The 17987-nt window shown below is 38.5% G+C and overlaps 1 protein-coding gene across 3 annotated transcripts in view; it reads right to left on the reverse strand.

Annotated features, from left to right (window-relative positions):
• ppp1r9a (protein phosphatase 1, regulatory subunit 9A) overlaps positions 1–17987 on the reverse strand; it is a 40755-nt gene that overhangs the window by 5685 nt on the left and 17083 nt on the right. For all 3 annotated transcript variants that reach the window (XM_079484646.1, XM_079484645.1, XM_079484644.1), the window contains exons 5-16: positions 17116–17220; positions 15038–15173; positions 10609–10761; positions 10224–10277; positions 8503–8732; positions 7357–7453; positions 7000–7147; positions 3165–3244; positions 2357–2444; positions 2222–2279; positions 1965–2024; positions 283–331 (exon numbers count right to left, since the gene is read on the reverse strand). In XM_079484646.1, coding sequence (XP_079340772.1) covers positions 283–331; positions 1965–2024; positions 2222–2279; positions 2357–2444; positions 3165–3244; positions 7000–7147; positions 7357–7453; positions 8503–8732; positions 10224–10277; positions 10609–10761; positions 15038–15173; positions 17116–17220 — 1258 coding nt within the window. The remainder of the gene's footprint in view (positions 1–282; positions 332–1964; positions 2025–2221; positions 2280–2356; positions 2445–3164; positions 3245–6999; positions 7148–7356; positions 7454–8502; positions 8733–10223; positions 10278–10608; positions 10762–15037; positions 15174–17115; positions 17221–17987) is intronic.

Here is a 17987-nt window from a genome sequence, read left to right on the forward strand (position 1 = left end):
ACCGATCCTCATTTCATCGTGTATTAATATTTGAGTATCTCCACAATAACTTTGCAACACAATCAAGAAAAGCGAAATATTGCCATACATAGATATGTTTGAATCTCCGATCTGCAAAAACACGTCATGATACAGTACCAAATAATATTAATGCGAGAAGAAACAAGGCCATGAAAGAAATTTCTGTTTAATAAAAGCACACAAATTGGAGATTATTGCCATAATTTCAGTTACGTGTAGGTCAACAAAAAACGACGTGTGCGTGTGTACAGGTCTTCTCACCTTCCTCTTGCTCCTATCACTGCTGTTCTCTGCTGGAAGTTCTGTGGAGCTAAAGATAGAGGACTGGTTACTGAAGCATACACAATGAATGACAGGTGGAAAAGGGCTGAAATGGATTACACTTTCAGGATGAGAGCTGCTCTTATATCACTGCTGCTATAAAGACTTGAGCCATAACCTGGTATTATATTATTGTATTATTCATGTTGTATATAGAGTCCAAACGTTTGTGAACATTTCAATTTTTTTTCATAATATATATTTCCAGTAAAGCAAATCTGGTAAAATTTAGTTTCCCACATGTTTGTTTTTCTGCACATATGTAGTTAGTAGTGTTTGGCAGCGGTTCTGTGTGACAATTCTTTGTTAAAAAGTCAGATGTAAAATTTGTGTGGTATTTAAAGCCAAAATACACAGATTGTAATGCTTGAAGAATCGTTTCATATGCAAGTATATTCCCAAAGGAAATAAAGCTATATTTAGCTATTCATCAGCTGAGCGATTCTCTTAAATAACCGAATAAGCAATGAGTGAATCAATGAAGATTTATTGAAGTTTGTCACTAAAATGGCTGTAACTCGTGAATTCTATGGAATTGGTTGGTCTCGTTTGAAAGAAGAGAATTAGCAGATTATTACTGAAAAGATTTTGAGGTGTGTTATTGATACACAAGTGTTTTGTACCCTCAAAATCCACTAGGGGGGCCCAATAGGCTTCCATTGGTTTTAACAATAAATCAGACATTTGATCACAGATGCTTTTTTCATGTTTTTTTTTCCAATTAACACACACAATGAAAAACTACAAAAGCAAGGTAGCATGTAAAAAAACAAGAAATTTGTATGAAACTATATTTTTTAAGCACACTTTATGGGTTGATTTATGAATCAATTATCATTTATGAATCAATAACTCTTCCTACATAAATTATTCTATAAAATATAGACATTTCCAACGATATAAAGTTTGACACAATAACATAAGAATTCACATGCCCTGCCCCGAAGTTAACTTCCAGTCTGTGTTTTGTATATCCATTTATTTTAGAATTAATTTATATTAATATCTTACTGTATATTAATTGTATTCAATTAAATTAAAACTATTGAAACTGTCTATATTTATAGGCCTATATATATATAATCAAGCAAATATGTACAGTATTTATTCAATTCAATTTTATTTATATAGCGCTTTTCACAATGTGCATTGTTCCAAAGCAGCTTTACAGGGGAAAATAAGAAAACCGAAAAACACAAAACAGGAAAAACACACTACATGGTGTTTTATGTAACAAGTTAAATTATTCTAGTAAATAATATCTAATGTCAGCAGAGCCCGGTGGTTTATTTAGCATATTTTGCATTAAGTGAATGCTTTGCTGAAAAGATGTGTTTTTAATCTAGATTTAAATTGGGAGAGTGTGTCTGATCCTCGAATAGTGTTGGGAATCTTATTCCAGAGTTTAGGTGCTACGTATGAGAAGCTCGACCACCTTTGGTGGATTTAGTGTTATCAAAAGTCCTGAGTTTTGAGATCTTAGAGAGCGTGATGGGTTGTAGTGTGATAGAAGCTTTGTTAGGTAGGTGGGGCTAAACCGTTTGAGGCTTTATAAGTGATTAAAAGAACTTTAAAGTCAATACGATACTTATTTATGTATAGGTATGTGGTGATATATTTACCTTTTAGAAGGAAATTCTTTGGGATCCTGCTCTTTCCCTTTACCTTTCCTCAGTGAAGACCTGGGAGCATAATTCAAAGACATGTTTGCATTGACAGCATTTTCTTGAGTATATGGATGGTTTCGTCCTCAAAGAGCACAATACTTTTGGATAATATAAGTTCATACAACAATGAAGCAATTTATTGTAACATATTCTGACTCAAAAGCAATGACTTAAATAACTGCATTACATAACTATAAGACCTATCACCTTACCCAAGGTCTAGTAGTTTTTTGCTGGATTTCTCCTTTAGACTCACTGAAGAGCTGGAAACTGTACAAACATCAGGAATTACGATACACAGTTTATGTAACATGATCTTAAGCATAATTAATAAAGTATGTATTTACCTTCATTATCAGGTCCCTGCTGACACTGTGAGTACATGAGAGGGACCTCTACGGCACCAGATACTCTGGAGGTTTGAGGCCCAGAGGCCTAAAGACAAACATACAGAGAGAGAGAGAGAGAGAGAGAGAGAGAGAGAGAGAGAGAGAGAGAGAGAGAGAGAGAGAGAGAGAGAGAGAGAGAGAGAGAGAGAGAGAGAGAGAGAGAGAGAGAGAGAGAGAGAGAGAGAGAGAGAGAGAGAGAGAGAGAGAGAGAGAGAGAGAGAGAGAGAGAGAGAGAGAGAGAGAGAGAGAGAGAGAGAGAGAGAGAGAGAGAGAGAGAGAGAGAGAGAGAGAGAGAGAGAGAGAGAGAGAGATTTAAACACCCAAGTTTTAAAGAGAGAGAGAGAGAGACAGAGAGATTTAAACACCCAAGTTTTAAAAAAGCTGTTCTCTTTCCTCTCTGTTATTTACTCACCAGCCAATGAACTTTATTTTGTTTCCCTGCAGAGTTGCACTGCAGTTATTACATGTACTGTATTTCTGATAACAACTAACAGCTCTTAATTAAAGGTCCAGTGTATGACATTTAGCAGCATCAAGCTGTAAGGTTGCGAATTGCAACCAACGGCTCACTCCACCCTGTGAGCTGTTAGGACTATTCATACAACAGAAACAATTTCAAGATAATATTGTGTAACCATTTGAGCCTACCAGACGTTTATTCATTGTCAAGTATGAGATTACAATTGACTTGCGTATCTGGCAAGATTGTGCATCTTAAGTGTCCCCTGTGAGATGCGAGTTCTGTGTGTGTCTGAGAGAGTCTTACCCTCCCTTCCAGGCTCTCTTGTCCCTCAGAAGAACTGCACATTCTCTGTGCACCAATGGCTCCCATCAGTTCGCCCAGTTCTAGCACATAAAACAGATAATTATATGACAAAGAGACTGGAAAGCACCCTAAAATAGTTTATATCTAGGGTGTGGCTTGGTCATTATTACGCAATGGCTAATTGATGAACAAATCTGACATATATAGTTGTTTCTGAACTGAACAAGGAGAAAGTATTTTATCATTGATAAAATTATAAACAACAGCTATAAGGAAAAATACCATTCTCAAATATATTCAGAACTCTATCTGATGAAAAAAAACATAATCCTTCAACAAGCTTTGGGCCACTTGGTTCGTATATGTGAATGTCAAGTACTGCCACACACTCTTTCCAGATATTTGAAATAAAAAAGGGTCTCTTGTTGAAACAGGCTCGAGAGTTTCCAGTGAACTGAGGCCGTCCATGCGGCAGCACCTCTTCATAATCTGCCTCATTCAGTCACAATGCATTCAATCAGCTTTCCTATGCTGTCTGCTCTTATCATAGCAATCATAGCACATTCAGAATAGGGGGATTTAAAGGGCTGGCGAACCCATTAGAGCTGAGTGTGTGGGGAGAGGAGAGCAGAGCATCTGAGGTGACAGTGCTTGTTTAATATCATTAACTGTTCTCATTTAGTGTGCAACCGTAAGGTCAGAGTTCAAAGTGATGGGGGCGCAAAAATATTACAGTAACATAATGCAAATAACATGCTGTGTACACGCTATTGTATGTAGGCAGAACATGGAAAAAATTAAGTAAACGTGGCTGCTGTATTGCACACAAAATATGGATGTTGAAAATGTAAGTACAATCTGAATAACAAAACCCACGTTTTGGAATAAGACTTTATTTGGTATCGAACTGTAAGCTTATAATAAGATTGAAAAATTGAGCTGTCAGGTCAGATTTTGTGGGAAATGTCTGATGTTATTTGACTTCAAGAAATGTAAGGAAAATAATATATATTGAAAATCTATATTTAAATTTAACAAAATAAAATATCTTACATGTTTATTCAGTTTACAATTCAAAATATTTTTTTCTGAATAAAACATAGTCGCTTTAAAAAAAAAAAAAATCGGCATTATTATTATTATAAAAACGACAATAGCCGTAAAAATAATAACAAAAATATTTTTAATACAGAATGTGCATATAAGAGAATTAAATGAAAAATACATAAATGACCATATTACTATAATGTATACAAATGTTGACATAAATAACGTTGCCGTGTTTCCTTCTGTGTTTCCTCTGTTTGATGTGGACTTTAAGTTTGTCTGTTGTAGTCCTTTTTATTCATTGGTCCCCCGTTGATTTGCTCCCAGGTGTGTCTTGTTATCTTGTTAGTTCTCAGTGTAGTCTGGTGTTGTTACAGAATGACTGACAACAAATATGGATCCAGCAGTTAACCTCATCAGGGTGCTTCAGGATAAGTGACCCCTCGAGGTCCATATTAAGGATTTTTGGACATTGCCTGTTACACCAACCTCCTAGATTTTACACATATAGATTTATTTTTAAATTGACTTAATCATCCTCTCAAAGAACACTTAACCCGTTTTGGTCCTCTGGGGTCGCTAGAACAAATTATGGACTATGATTTGGCATATGTGGGAGTGGAGCTGTGTGCTGTGGAGGAGGAGCCTGTGTGCCCCACACTTAGGGTAGTGAGCCCTGTGTTTTTGGCGGCAACCACACCAGAGCCTGTTCACTACATAGCTGCGAGCCCAGAGCCCCCCCGCAAGATGGTCGCCTGCCCAGAGCCCGTCCGCATTATGGCCACCAGCCCAAAGCCCGCTAGCAACATGAACGGCAGTCCAGAACCTCCAGTCATCATGGCTGCTAGGCCAATGGTCCAAAGTCCGGTGGTTCTACTTAACCCGTTTTGGTCCTCTGGGGTCGCTAGAACAAATTATGGACTATGATTTGGCATATGTGGGAGTGGAGCTGTGTGCTGTGGAGGAGGAGCCTGTGTGCCCCACACTTAGGGTAGTGAGCCCTGTGTTTTTGGCGGCAACCACACCAGAGCCTGTTCACTACATAGCTGCGAGCCCAGAGCCCCCCCGCAAGATGGTCGCCTGCCCAGAGCCCGTCCGCATTATGGCCACCAGCCCAGAGCCCGCTAGCAACATGAACGGCAGTCCAGAACCTCCAGTCATCATGGCTGCTAGGCCAATGGTCCAAAGTCCGGTTGGTTCTAAGTCCCCTGTCTACTATGCGTCCTGTGGTGGCTACAGCTCTGTGGTGTGTTTGGGCTTGAACCCGGTCAAGTCCAAGAGTCTGCCCCTGAGCCCAGTCAAGTCCAAGAGTCCGCCCCTAAGCCCGGTCAAGTCCAAGAGTCCGCCACTGAGCCCGGTCAAGTCAAAATTTTCGCCCATGAGCCCGTTCAAGTCCAAGAGTCCGCCCCAGAGCCTGGTTAAGTCCAAGAGTCCGCCCCTGAGCCCGGTTAAGTCCAAGAATCCGGCCACGAGTCCGGTCAAGTCCAAGAGTCCCGCCCTGATCCCGGTCAAGTCCAAGAGTCCGCCCCTGAGCCCGGTCAAGTCCAAGAGTCTGCCCCTGAGCCCGGTCAAGTCCAAGAGTCCGGCCCTAAACCCGGTCAAGTCCAAGAGTCCGCCCCTGAGCCCGGTCGAGTCTAAATTTTTGCCCATGAGCCCGTTCAAGTCCAAGAGTCCGCCCCAGAGCCCAGTTAAGTCCAAGAGTCCGCCCCTGAGCCCGGTTAAGTCCAAGAGTCCGGCCACGAGTCCGGTCAAGTCCAAGAGTCCGGCCCTGATCCCGGTCAAGTCCAAGAGTCCGCCCCTGAGCCCGGTCATGTCCAAGAGTCTGCCCCTGAGCCCGGTCAAGTCCAAGAGTCCGCCCCTGAGCCCGGTCAAGTCCAAATTTTCGCCTATGAGCCCGTTCAAGTCCAAGAGTCCGCCCCAGAGCCCGGTCAAGTCCAAGACTCCTGAGAACAGGGTTGAGTTAGCAGGTGGCCATGGTGGGGGAGGCAGAGCAGAGGGCGGTGAAAAGAGCAGAAGCTAAACCCTGACGCGACCCTGTTCTCAGTAACAGGCTCTGGTTCTCGCCTTCAGCTCTGCTGACTCCCCCCTGGTCGCCGCCTCCAGTTCCATCAGCTCTGCATCTATCACGTATTTCCCCTGTTTAATGAGGATTAAGTTTGTACTTTTGCACTTCCTTTTTCCTGTGTAGTCCATTGTAGTCCTTTTGTTCATTGTTCCCCAGTTGATTTGCTCCCAGGTGTGTCTTGTGTCTTGTTATCTTGTTAGTTCTCAGTGTATTTAATGCTTTGTTTCAGTTGTGTGGTGTCAGCCGTTGTTCCATGTTGCCTATTGTCTCTGGTCTCCTTTTACAAATGTAAAGTCGTGTGTACAAACGGAGAAACTCATGTAAAGGTTTTTTATATTGACATTTATCTCCACAACAATTATATTGTAGATAGTGATGCATGTCATATCTGAAACAAAAATATATTTCAAACAGAGATGGCGAAGGAGAGGCAAAAGATAAAAAATATTTTGTCATTTGTTATTTAATTATTTTACTACATTATAATGATGTTTTTTTACATACCTGCAAGGTGCATCACCTATATCACTATTCATAGTTTCAATACAAAGAAGAGACCTGCTGTTCTTGATAAAATGCAAGTGTGTGTGTGTGTGTATGCGACTGTTCGTATCTGTTATGGCTTGTGCACACTTTGTCAGACTGAAGACCGATGAGTATTTTTTCCCCGTAATTAATAAGCTGCAGGATGACAGTGGTAGTATGCGTGCGAGTGGTGCTCACCCCCGACAGGCACACTTCTCCTTGGACACTGCAAGGCCGACAGTCTCTCGGTCAGCTGGGCTCGGCTCTCCGCACTGTTGTTGTTATTGTTTACCTGGATGCCATTTTGTTTCATCAGCTGCATCAGCTCGGACTCCAGAGAAGCAATCTACCCAAGGTAACAACAAACACAATTATCACATGCTTTCTATACCCCTCTCTTAAACATTTGAACTAGGACACATTACACTCTTGTGTAATGGTGACATATTTCCATACTCGCTTACTCATGACAAAAGACCTTGAATGATTTCTGAGTATGAGGCAGTAGCTAAGAAATACAGCAGATTTAACCTGTGTGTGTGCGTGAATAATTACCCTCACTTGAAGACTCTGTATTTCAGCTAAATGATTCCTCTCCACCCCCTCCAGCTTCTTCTTCTCTGAATCCTCTCTCTGGGTGAACTCCAGCTCTCTGACAGACAGCGGGAAGAAAAATGTACTAATTTGGAGAAATATTGATCATGTGTGTATTTGTTCCTAAAGGTGAGCGATCAAGATAAGAGACTTACAGTATTATTCTATTTTGAAGGTCTTTGAGCACAAACAGTCTCATTATCATGCAAACAACTGCAATGCATTCATCAAACCACTGACTATTGAGAAACGTCCAGTTCAATGTCATTTTCTCACTGTTATCTCAGGTCTGTGTGCCTGGACATGTGCTGTGTCTCTACAGTTAACTATGGTGATAATGCCTGAAGGGTAAACGCAATTAAAGTCAGACTCCAGTGGAATAGAGGAGATGTGATGGGTACTACAAAGATCATGACACACTCCACTGATCGGTTCCAGCTCATGCGGGGAAATTAACACTGGGAGATACAGTTAGTACATATGACAGCCTTTAGTCACGCAGACATGTTAAGTGGACCTCTGAGTGAATAATGAGAATTCTTTTATTTAGTATTTTAGTTAAATGTATTATATTTTATTTCTAAATCTATTTTGTTTTATTGTTTATTTATTATTATGCACATTTTTTATTAAAAAATGCAATAATTACAAATGATTCCTTCAATACAAAAACATAATGATAAAAACATTTCTAACTTAAGATTTAGATTTCATGATATTCATGTGGAAAACTTTAATCATTTTTAAGACCCTGCAGATATACTGTATAAGTGTGTGCTTTTGCATTCATATGTCATATAATATTTTTGGCTGTGGGTTAAAAATGTGAAAATTCCTGTTATACATATACACACTATGTTTTTGTTTTATGTGGCAGTTCGAAACAAAGATTCATCCCAATCTCGGAAACTCTTTTGTTGTCATTTATGTTAATCAGTATATTTGTGGGCTTTTGCTGCAAACTGGCAGCCGCATAACCAAGACGGTCTCCTCTTCTCTACTCAGCTCTCTGCTGATATTGTAATCATCTGAAATGTTATTAGTATGCTTCAGGACTCATATTTGGATACTGTACTTTTCAGTGATCTCGGTAGACATGTACTGTACCTCTGCTGGAAGTCTTTAATGAGTTTTTTGGCCTTGTTGTATTTCTTCTCCAGAGCCTGATACTGACTCTGGGCTTCCTTCAGATGTTCATTGACCGTATGGCACAGAGTCTGAGCCTCAATCCAATAGCTCTCCAGTTTCAGCATCCTCTCCTTGTTATCCTCGATGCTTTGCTTCAGCTGTGTCTTCTCTCTCTCCCATCGTGCCTTTTCTTTTTCCACCGTAGCTAGCTAAACAGAGCGAAGACAAGAAAGCAATCTGAATATAAGACGGTGAAAGTGTCTCATTTCTGACCACTTACATCACATGAGTCTGTTCAATGATTATTTGAGATTAATCACATTCAGAATTTAAGTTTGTGTTTACATAATACGTCTATAGTCTAAACATACACAAACATCTATGGATGCATTTAAGAAAAATATAAACATTCATCATTTAAATTGTATATAAATATTAATATATACGTGCAAATATTTTCTAAATATATACATAGGTGTGTGTGTGTTTATAAATAGAAAATAAATATGCACAGTGCACAGACACATACTATGTATTCTGTATGCGATTTATCACGATAATATTCCATTTTTATTCTGTTTTCAAACGACTATATCAGCAGCATTGAGTGTCTCATCCAGTTTGATTTTTAGTATTTTTTCTTTTACACATTTTCAACAATCAGTCAACTAATCGGTGTTGTATATAATTTTGTATATATAATTATTCTCCACTGTTATAAGAAAAACGTTTTATAAACAAAACATTAGAAAACAATGGCTTTTATGAAAACTTGGAATATGTTTACTTTCCTAAAAGAAATTGCTGGTCGTATTGCTTGATGCTTCATATCTGTGTGCCATATTCCATTAATGAGCTTCAATAAGTTTAGCTTTAATTTCGAAATTGTTCTGAATATACATTCAGTCTATATACAGTACAGTACAGTACAGTACAGTGAGTCAGGACAAAACATGTTTAGTCTAAACTTGACTGTGAATAGCTTAATGCTTAAGCTTAACAGAGCCAACGACATGAAGAAACTTCAAATCCAGCAAAATCTCTCAGCAATAAAACACCATGCACATCAGCTTTACATTTGAATCACAATATAGCCTGAAGGAGAAAATCAAAGTATATATGTACTATAATAAAGATGGGAAATAATATTACACGATTCTATCAGAGCGACAAAGAAAAACAGTAAGCGTGTAATATTTGCCAAAGGAACACAGCGAGCCCTGCAAATGCAGCTCTGTTCTTCCTCACACTTACTAATGAAAGAAGATTAAAAAGCCTGGCAGAGAGGGAAAACGTGCAATAGAATTACTTGTTCTGTCCCAGCAAAGCAAAGCAAAAAGCACACTGCAGTGCAATATTACAAAAACACTTGACAAGTTTGAAGCTTTTGATGGCCAATGCAGATATGTGATAATCCAAAGTTACTTCTTAAACGCTGGTGTCCTTCTGAAACCATATTTGTGTTTTTTTGTTATTAATAAATAGTTTTTGGTCATAAATAATTTTTTTGTAGCCACCTTTTCACTGGGTTTTGCAAATATCTGACAAAACCCATTCTTTCTTAATACACTGGACAAAGAAATTTAGGAAGCATTTGATTTTTGTTTAACATATTTTAAATAAGATATTTATTTTGTGATATTACAGCTCATCCAACAGGCGGCAAATTTGCGAAAGGAAAAGTGAAAGTGGTTTCTTACCTTGTTCTTGAGTTTCTGGATCTCAGCTTCAGTGACAGTGTGTTTAATCTGCAGCTGTAGACAGAAAGTAACAAGAGAGATGACGGAATGATCAAGGGCAAGCTTCCTCTCTAAGTGCACTGACCAGCATGACATGACAATACTCTCTCTCTTTCTCTCTTTCTCTCTTTCTCTCTCTCGCTCTCTCTCTCTCTCTGTGCAAATCCAGACAATAAGTAAATACAATTATATAATATTTTATGCCCATGATCTATACCATAAGTGCTACATAGAAAATATACATGCAGAATATGTGCCAGACGGTTTTATGGACAGGAAACAAAAGCTCAACATTTATATTCCAAAACTTCTCTATTGTTGATGATAAAGTCATAGCATCGTTCACCTCTCTGAACTTCTGATAGAGTTTGGTGGCATCCAATTCCGATGGTGAGATGATGTCCTCATTTTCAGGTAAATCGAAAACCTCAATAGCCACATCTCGGTTTGTTGCCGTCTGCCCCGCCTCCTCTTCTTCATCCGTGGCATACTCTCCTGTCTGAAAACAGACACATGGGAATAAACATCCAACCTGCATTTACTAGAACAATCAATCTGGAACGGAGATTGTGTCTTTAAGAGGCTGGCGAATGTTAAGTCCAGACTTTGTGTCTCCAGTAGGCAAATATTATTAAAAAGACATTAGGTAACACACATACTAATGAATGGATAGACTCAATGCACTGTAATGTAAAAACAAATTAAACTTCCCCAGCAATCACCCTGAACAACCTAGAAACCATGCTACCAAATGTTAAAAGGCACACATAACACCCTATAGGGGTAGTCCCCCCAAAAATTTTAATGTTGTCATCATTTACTCACCCTCCTGTCATTTTAAACATGTCTGGCTTTCTTTCTTCCGCAGAACACAAAATAAGATATTTTGAAGAAAGTTGGTAACCGAACAGCACAGGCACCCAAAACCAAAGCATTCTTCAAAATATCTTCTTGTGTTCTGCAGAAGGAAAGTCAAACAAGTCATCACTCTAACACCCAAAATGAACACTGACAACCACAATCTCAACCAATGACTTTTGCATAAGAAAGTACACCTCTCACATTTTCCTCAAGAAATGCAAAAATGTACATTTCATCGGATATAATTTCCCCCCTCTTCAATTTTTCATGCAGGAATTTCACAAAATACAGGAAATGCTATACTTTCAGAATAAAAAATATTAATGGAGCTTCCATTTGTCCCGACTGCTCGTGGATCTGCCAAGTGATCTTAGTTGGATGGATGTGCAGACAGGTTGGTTCTACTCGGCTGGGTCTCGTATATGGTTGCCGTGTAGGGCTATTCCCAGGAGGCCTCCTATCCGTATCAAATGATTCACCGGGCAGGAGGCCGTATACAAACCCACAATATTGTACTGCTTTAACTTCATTTGTGTCTTATCTGTCTCCCACTGTAACTCTCTCTGTCCACTATTCACACACACTATACAGTATGAATTATAAACGCTTTCAACAGTAACAACATAAACAAACGTTATTTGGCCCAAACTTAACTTCCGGTAGACTATTTTTTAAATGTTGAGTAGTTTTAATTTAATTTAATACAATTAATATACAGTAAAATATTATTTGTAAATTAAATTAATAGTTATATTACTAGCCACTAGCCAGAGTGATAACCAAACACAGACAGAAAGTTAACTTCGGGCCGACGTTTGCGTCAATGTCCCTTGTAGTATCAAACATATTTGTCATTATGGTTCTCCCAAATGTAGTTCAAACTCATGTGACTTTCACCACAAATTTCACCAAAAATAAATAAATACAATACATTTTCAAATGTTAAATTTTTGTTAGACTACCTCTACAAAAGTTTGATGTATTTTTGAAGCAAAAGTCCTCTTCATACCAAGAAAAGAGACAAGCCTCTTTAGTTAAAAAAGTCATGTTAGTTTGGACCAACATGATAAATAATAACAGTTTTTTTCTTTATGGGGGGAGGGTTGAATTATGCAGACTAATTGCATGGGAACTCTTAACTATTTTAATTTGTATGAATTCCTATGGTGTTAATCGTACAAAATGTACGATTAGTAGAAAAATGTAATAGTGTAGCTGCTCCCCTAATCCCACCTCTAAACCACTAGCACATCATTGGCACAAAAGCAAATCATACAAAATCATACAAATGACTTCATAGGAATTCAAATGAATTAGTCACCTCATAAAATAGTCATGAATTGCTGTGAGATTGTGTTGAACTATCCCTTTAATTTAAAAAAGCACACAGACTCCAAGTCCTGGGAGTATTATTAACTCTCATATACCCTCGAGCAATAAATTAGCTCATTTTGGAGTGTAAAATTAAATTAGTGTACGTGCCACCAACCTATTAAGAGACTTCCGGTTACCTTACCGCACATCTTATGAAACTAACAGCAAGGTCATAGACAGTAACCCCAGAACATTTTTGCACACTCCATCCACACGTTAAAACCTAAAACGCAACAAAATCACACCAAGTGGCATTGACTTAAATGCTTAGAAATAGACAATACATCATACTATTCAAAACATAGTTAGCCATAGTTTGATTTTAGCTTTATTAATATTTTTAAATTAGCTTTTATTTTTAGATTTTTAGTTTATGTATCTTAGTTAAAATAATTTATTTGTTTATTTATTTTTGTTGCTATGTAAGATTAATACAATTTTATTAAGATCTTTGTTTATTATCATTTTAGACAGTAACCCCAGAAAGCATTTGCGCACTTGATCCATACTTTAAAACCTAAAACGCAACAAAATCACACCAAGTGTCATCTACTCAAATGCAAAAAAGACAACGCAGCAAACTATTCAAAACATAGTTAGCCAATTATAGTTTTCATTTTAGTTTAATTCATATCTTAAATTAACTTTTATTTTTCGTTTTTTGCGATTTTGGACCATGCTTTTGCCATCGGAAGTTTTATTTTAGTTTTTGTTTACTATTATAATTTTAGTGCTTTAAACTTATTTCAGTTTATTTTTGAGGCAACATTTAAATTTTTCATTTAGTTTTACCAATCATTTAATGTCAATATTTTATTTGATCACAATGAAGAGAAATGTTTTCAAAATTTAGATTTTAGTAAACTAAAATAACCTTGATTCAAAATGACCATATATTCGTGTGACTGGTGCCATTTCCTATTGTATAAACAAAAAGACCACTAACCTTTCCAAATTCTTCCTAGATATCCTCATAGTCTGTAGGTCCTGAAGGGAGTTGCTATTTTTAGGGACATTTACTAAAACTGTGAACTTTTTTACGAGCTTCAATCACATGATTCTGCCTCGGCAAACACACCATCCTTCTGTCACGATCCTGTCTTCCTTGTCAGATGATTTCTAGTTTTGTAGACAGCACCATGTCTTTTGTGCTTGTTGTGTTTTGTGTGGAACCACATGGCCTTTGTTGTTGCTTTGTGCCATGTGCTCACCTGTCAACTTGTTTCCCCGTCTATCTTCCTGTTAGCGTTTCATTCCCCTCACCTGCCCATTGTAATTACCCCTCGTGAGATTTCCCCCCGCGCTCACGGTTCGTTTGTGTACAGTTTTCTCCCGCCTCAAGTTCCTCTCTTGTGATGTAAACTATTTATTCCCTTTTGTTTTGATTTCATAAATTTTTTACCCCTCGGTGGAAGTATTTGTTTTGAGTCCTTTATTATTTTACTGTTTGCCCCCTTGTGGGTGAATAAAGCCTTTGTTCTACTGCTGTCCTGCATATGGGTTCCCTCTCGAAATTCATGACACCTTCTTTTAGTGAGGTTCCTCTTGCATCACAGATATGCCACATTCTGTCACACAAGCAGATATCGCAGTATTAAATTAACAAATACCCACCAACACGCATACACACACACACCTCTGCACGAGTACTCCAACATTCATTTCAATTCCTTCTCAGCAGACTGTCAGTATTTAGACCAGCCGATGCACAATATCACAGGAGGAACAAATAAAAGGCACTGGATTCAAAGAACACAGATCAGAATCCAAACAAACACACCTTACATTTATAATGTGACATTTTTGATACAAAAACAACAATTCTGAAAGGGAAATCGATGCTTTTCATTTACATTATATTTACATTTACATTTATGCATTTGGTAGATGCTTTTATCAAAAGTGACTTACATTGCATGATACTATTTATTTCTGAGTTTGTGAAATCGAAACCGTTGCTAGTGCAATGTTCTAACCACTGAGCTACAGGAAAGCTCAGCGGGAAAGCTTTACATACACTTTACATTTTGCTTCTCGCTGACAAATAACGATAGGCATTAAAAATTCATTCTTGCATTCGCACATAAGAGTCTTGCATCATGCTGCGGAGCGCGTAATGCTAAATCGCCTGTGTCCTAGAAATCATACGGTAGAAATTGCTTTGCATGGACTACTAATGTAATTATCTCTGAATCATTGCAAGTGATTAATTTAATGTTTCCTTCAGCCAATCGAAGCTTTAATGTAGAATCCCACCATCGTGACAACCTGCCTGCATTATGGAAATGCACCTATTTGCAGCCTTCCAAAACAAATCAATGTGGCTTACATGGCACACAGACATTAAACACTTATGATCGGCTCATAAAAAAGGTGAATAATAACTGTTCAAGGACTAGTAATATAATAACAGGTTTAGGCTTGAGGGATGGTTACATGCCTGCCCCAGCTGGTCCTTGATGACGGGTAAACATGTTCGGTCAGGTTGTAACATGTTTATACAAGCTGTGATGTGAATGTGAGACCTTGGCTGTCCTCACCTCATCATCATCAGCATCGTACTGAGCATACTGCTGCTCCACCATCTCTCTCTGACGTCTCTCCTGCTCCAGAGTCTGACTGATGAGCTGAGCCACCTCGCTCTGCTGTCCCGGACGCTCTCGGCCAATCACGAACCTGCAAAGACATAGCAAGTGACGGTATTACAAAACCATGGTTGGAGACATTAGTGTGATAAAATATTAATATGGTGCAATATTAACTGAACAAGTATAAAAATTATTAAAAATATATAATTTACTGCTAGATTACCTCATACTTTATTTTAATGGGCGCTTTAACAAAACTAAAAACATATTTATGGATTGAAAATAATAATTATTAATAACAATTAAACATTTTTCTTTACTAGTTGTCGTGCTTTAAACTCATTCACTGGTTGAACCCGAAGCGGACTTGTTGGACCGCTCAAACAGAGCACACACATCGCCTTTAAGGAGTAAAAACAACAATAACCTTATTTTGTGCTATTTTCATCAAATGTTACATAACGCAACCAATGAACAGCGTAAGCAGCAGGGAGTCCTAATCACTCTGCATGAGACAAAGACAAGAGCCTAAATTTGATCTACATCCAATGCAACATCTGGGTCAATAACCCTACGATGCGGAGCATCTCTGCTTCTTAAGCAACGCAGCTGACCTGGAAACAGTTCTAGCTTCCAACTCGACACCACACGCAGAGTCCCAGTTCTGCTTCCAGACGGCGCTTCCTTATTGGCGAGAGTCACTATTAATATTCCCATACATCTGGGGTGACAGGGTGCGTGTCAGGATATATGTATCACCTCTCCCGGCAAGGAGGCGTTCCTGCCAAAGCTGCTAAAACCCCTGCATCTGACACTGAATCACTGGGAATAGAGAATCAATCTCAATAGATTTATGGGTGGTCACATAGAGTTTAAGACCTGAAACGATTTCTACAGTAGGTTAAATATAGCACAAATGCAGAATCTGGGCCACGCTGCCTCCTCTGTGGGAACGGAGGAGAGGAAGAGGATCTGAGATAAAGAAGATCTAAAATAAAATGCACCTGCGTTTTAATGTGTTTTAGTGCTTTTCTGTAATCTTAAATGGCCACCAACCATTTCACTGTTTTACTGACTAAACCAATGATTCAATGATGCACACTATATACATTATATAATATACATTAAATCACATCATATCTAAACTTAAAGGCACTTTTATTAATGTATAACTGTATTTTCGGAAACATTTATGAGTCTAAACAAGTCCATTTCTATACAGACTCTGTCAGCCAACACCTGTGATGCAGTCCGCTTAGCCACGTGAGAAATCAATAAACTCCAGCTCTGTCAAAAAATCTATTCTTTTTAAGTAAAAAGATTCAAGTTTACCCTCAAATGAGCATAAAAGAGATCCTGACTCTAGCCAGCCACATTTGCGCAGTTGTAATCACAGAGCTTGAAGCAGTGAGGTGACTGTGAGTGTTTATATTTACAGATTTTCCAGAGGAAGTAGAATAAACCACTGACAGCTTCTGTTTAATAACAATACGCTCCATCACACTGTGCTCTCGTATTGTTAATGGATAGCCTTGTTTTCTCACAGTGTGACATCTTACTTCCGCCTGACATGCTTTTCAATGACAAGCTCTGCGCATTCATGTCGAAATAGCATTCAGATACACTAATATAAATTCTGTTTCCATGTAAAGAAAGTTATTTTATGTCCTAATAACAACATTAGTCATTCAAGAAAGTTTGCATAGATGCAGGGATCTGAGGCAATTCACATAAGATTTTGCATCTGTGTTTTAAAGGAGCAATGTGGGATTTTAGCGACATCAAGTGGTGAGGTTGTGAACTGCCGCGGATGGATCACTCCACTCTATAGGAGCACTATAGCAGCTAAAACAAAACAAAAGTTATCATCACGTTTTAACTTTTGGGCCAAAGGAGATCACATATATACGAAACACGAATTCTGTGTTAATATGTCTTAAGACATCTCGGTTCGCCATGTTCCATCCTATGCTCCACCCTCAAAGAGCAAACTTTGGAATAATGAATCATACAGAAATAACAAATAATACCTGACTACTCCTTGCGTGTTTCTCAAGACAGAAGCAGCGAAGCTTTGAGTTACTCCCACCAGACTGGTGCCGTCCACCTCCACGATTTGATCATTCACCTTGATTCTGTGGAGAATGGAAGCGGTTATGTTGTAACTGTTGCAACTCTAAAATCTGAGCATGTTTACATCCAAACATTACTTCACAAGTGTGTCATGAGACATGTATTAACCATGGACTTTTATGACGGATATCTTCAGTTTTTGGAGCTTCTAAAACTGGGTCTCTATCCATTGCCATTTCCAAGCTAGGAAGAGCCAAGATATTTTTCAATGAAACTCTGATTGTAATACTGTAAAAGAAGTCATATACAGTTACACCTGGGATGACTTAAGGGTTTAAATGTTTTGAGGTGAGCTATTTCTTTAACTACAAAATTGTAAGATCAATAGCTTGCCAAAATAGGTGGTGAACTCTACACTACATTATAAATCACATAGGGACATTGGTGGACAGAGCTAAGGAAGAATTCTTACAGGGCATGTAGAAACATTTAAAGCATGTGGCTTACAGGGAGAACTAAGCACTTGAACAACATTACATATTTTTTAAACAATCCTAGAGCATTTGTTAAGGGCTCCAGCTGTGATATCTGGAATAAGCTTTGTGAGTCTGTGAATTGCCTTGACCCTTGATTCCTGTCTGGATATTGGGCTCCCGGCAGATCTTGTCTGTTATGCGGGCAAGCAGGTGGAGGGCCGCACGCAGGTTTGAATCCAAATGTGCATCTAAAAACTCCGGCGTAAGCACAGCTTGACCTTCGCATGAGTGCAGCAATGTCTCCATTATACTGAAAACACTGACACCAGGAAATCGTTGTTCCTCTATGCAAA

Source organism: Barbatula barbatula (assembly GCF_947034865.1).
Source record: "Barbatula barbatula genome assembly, chromosome: 21".
In the NCBI taxonomy this organism is placed as follows: domain Eukaryota; kingdom Metazoa; phylum Chordata; class Actinopteri; order Cypriniformes; family Nemacheilidae; genus Barbatula; species Barbatula barbatula.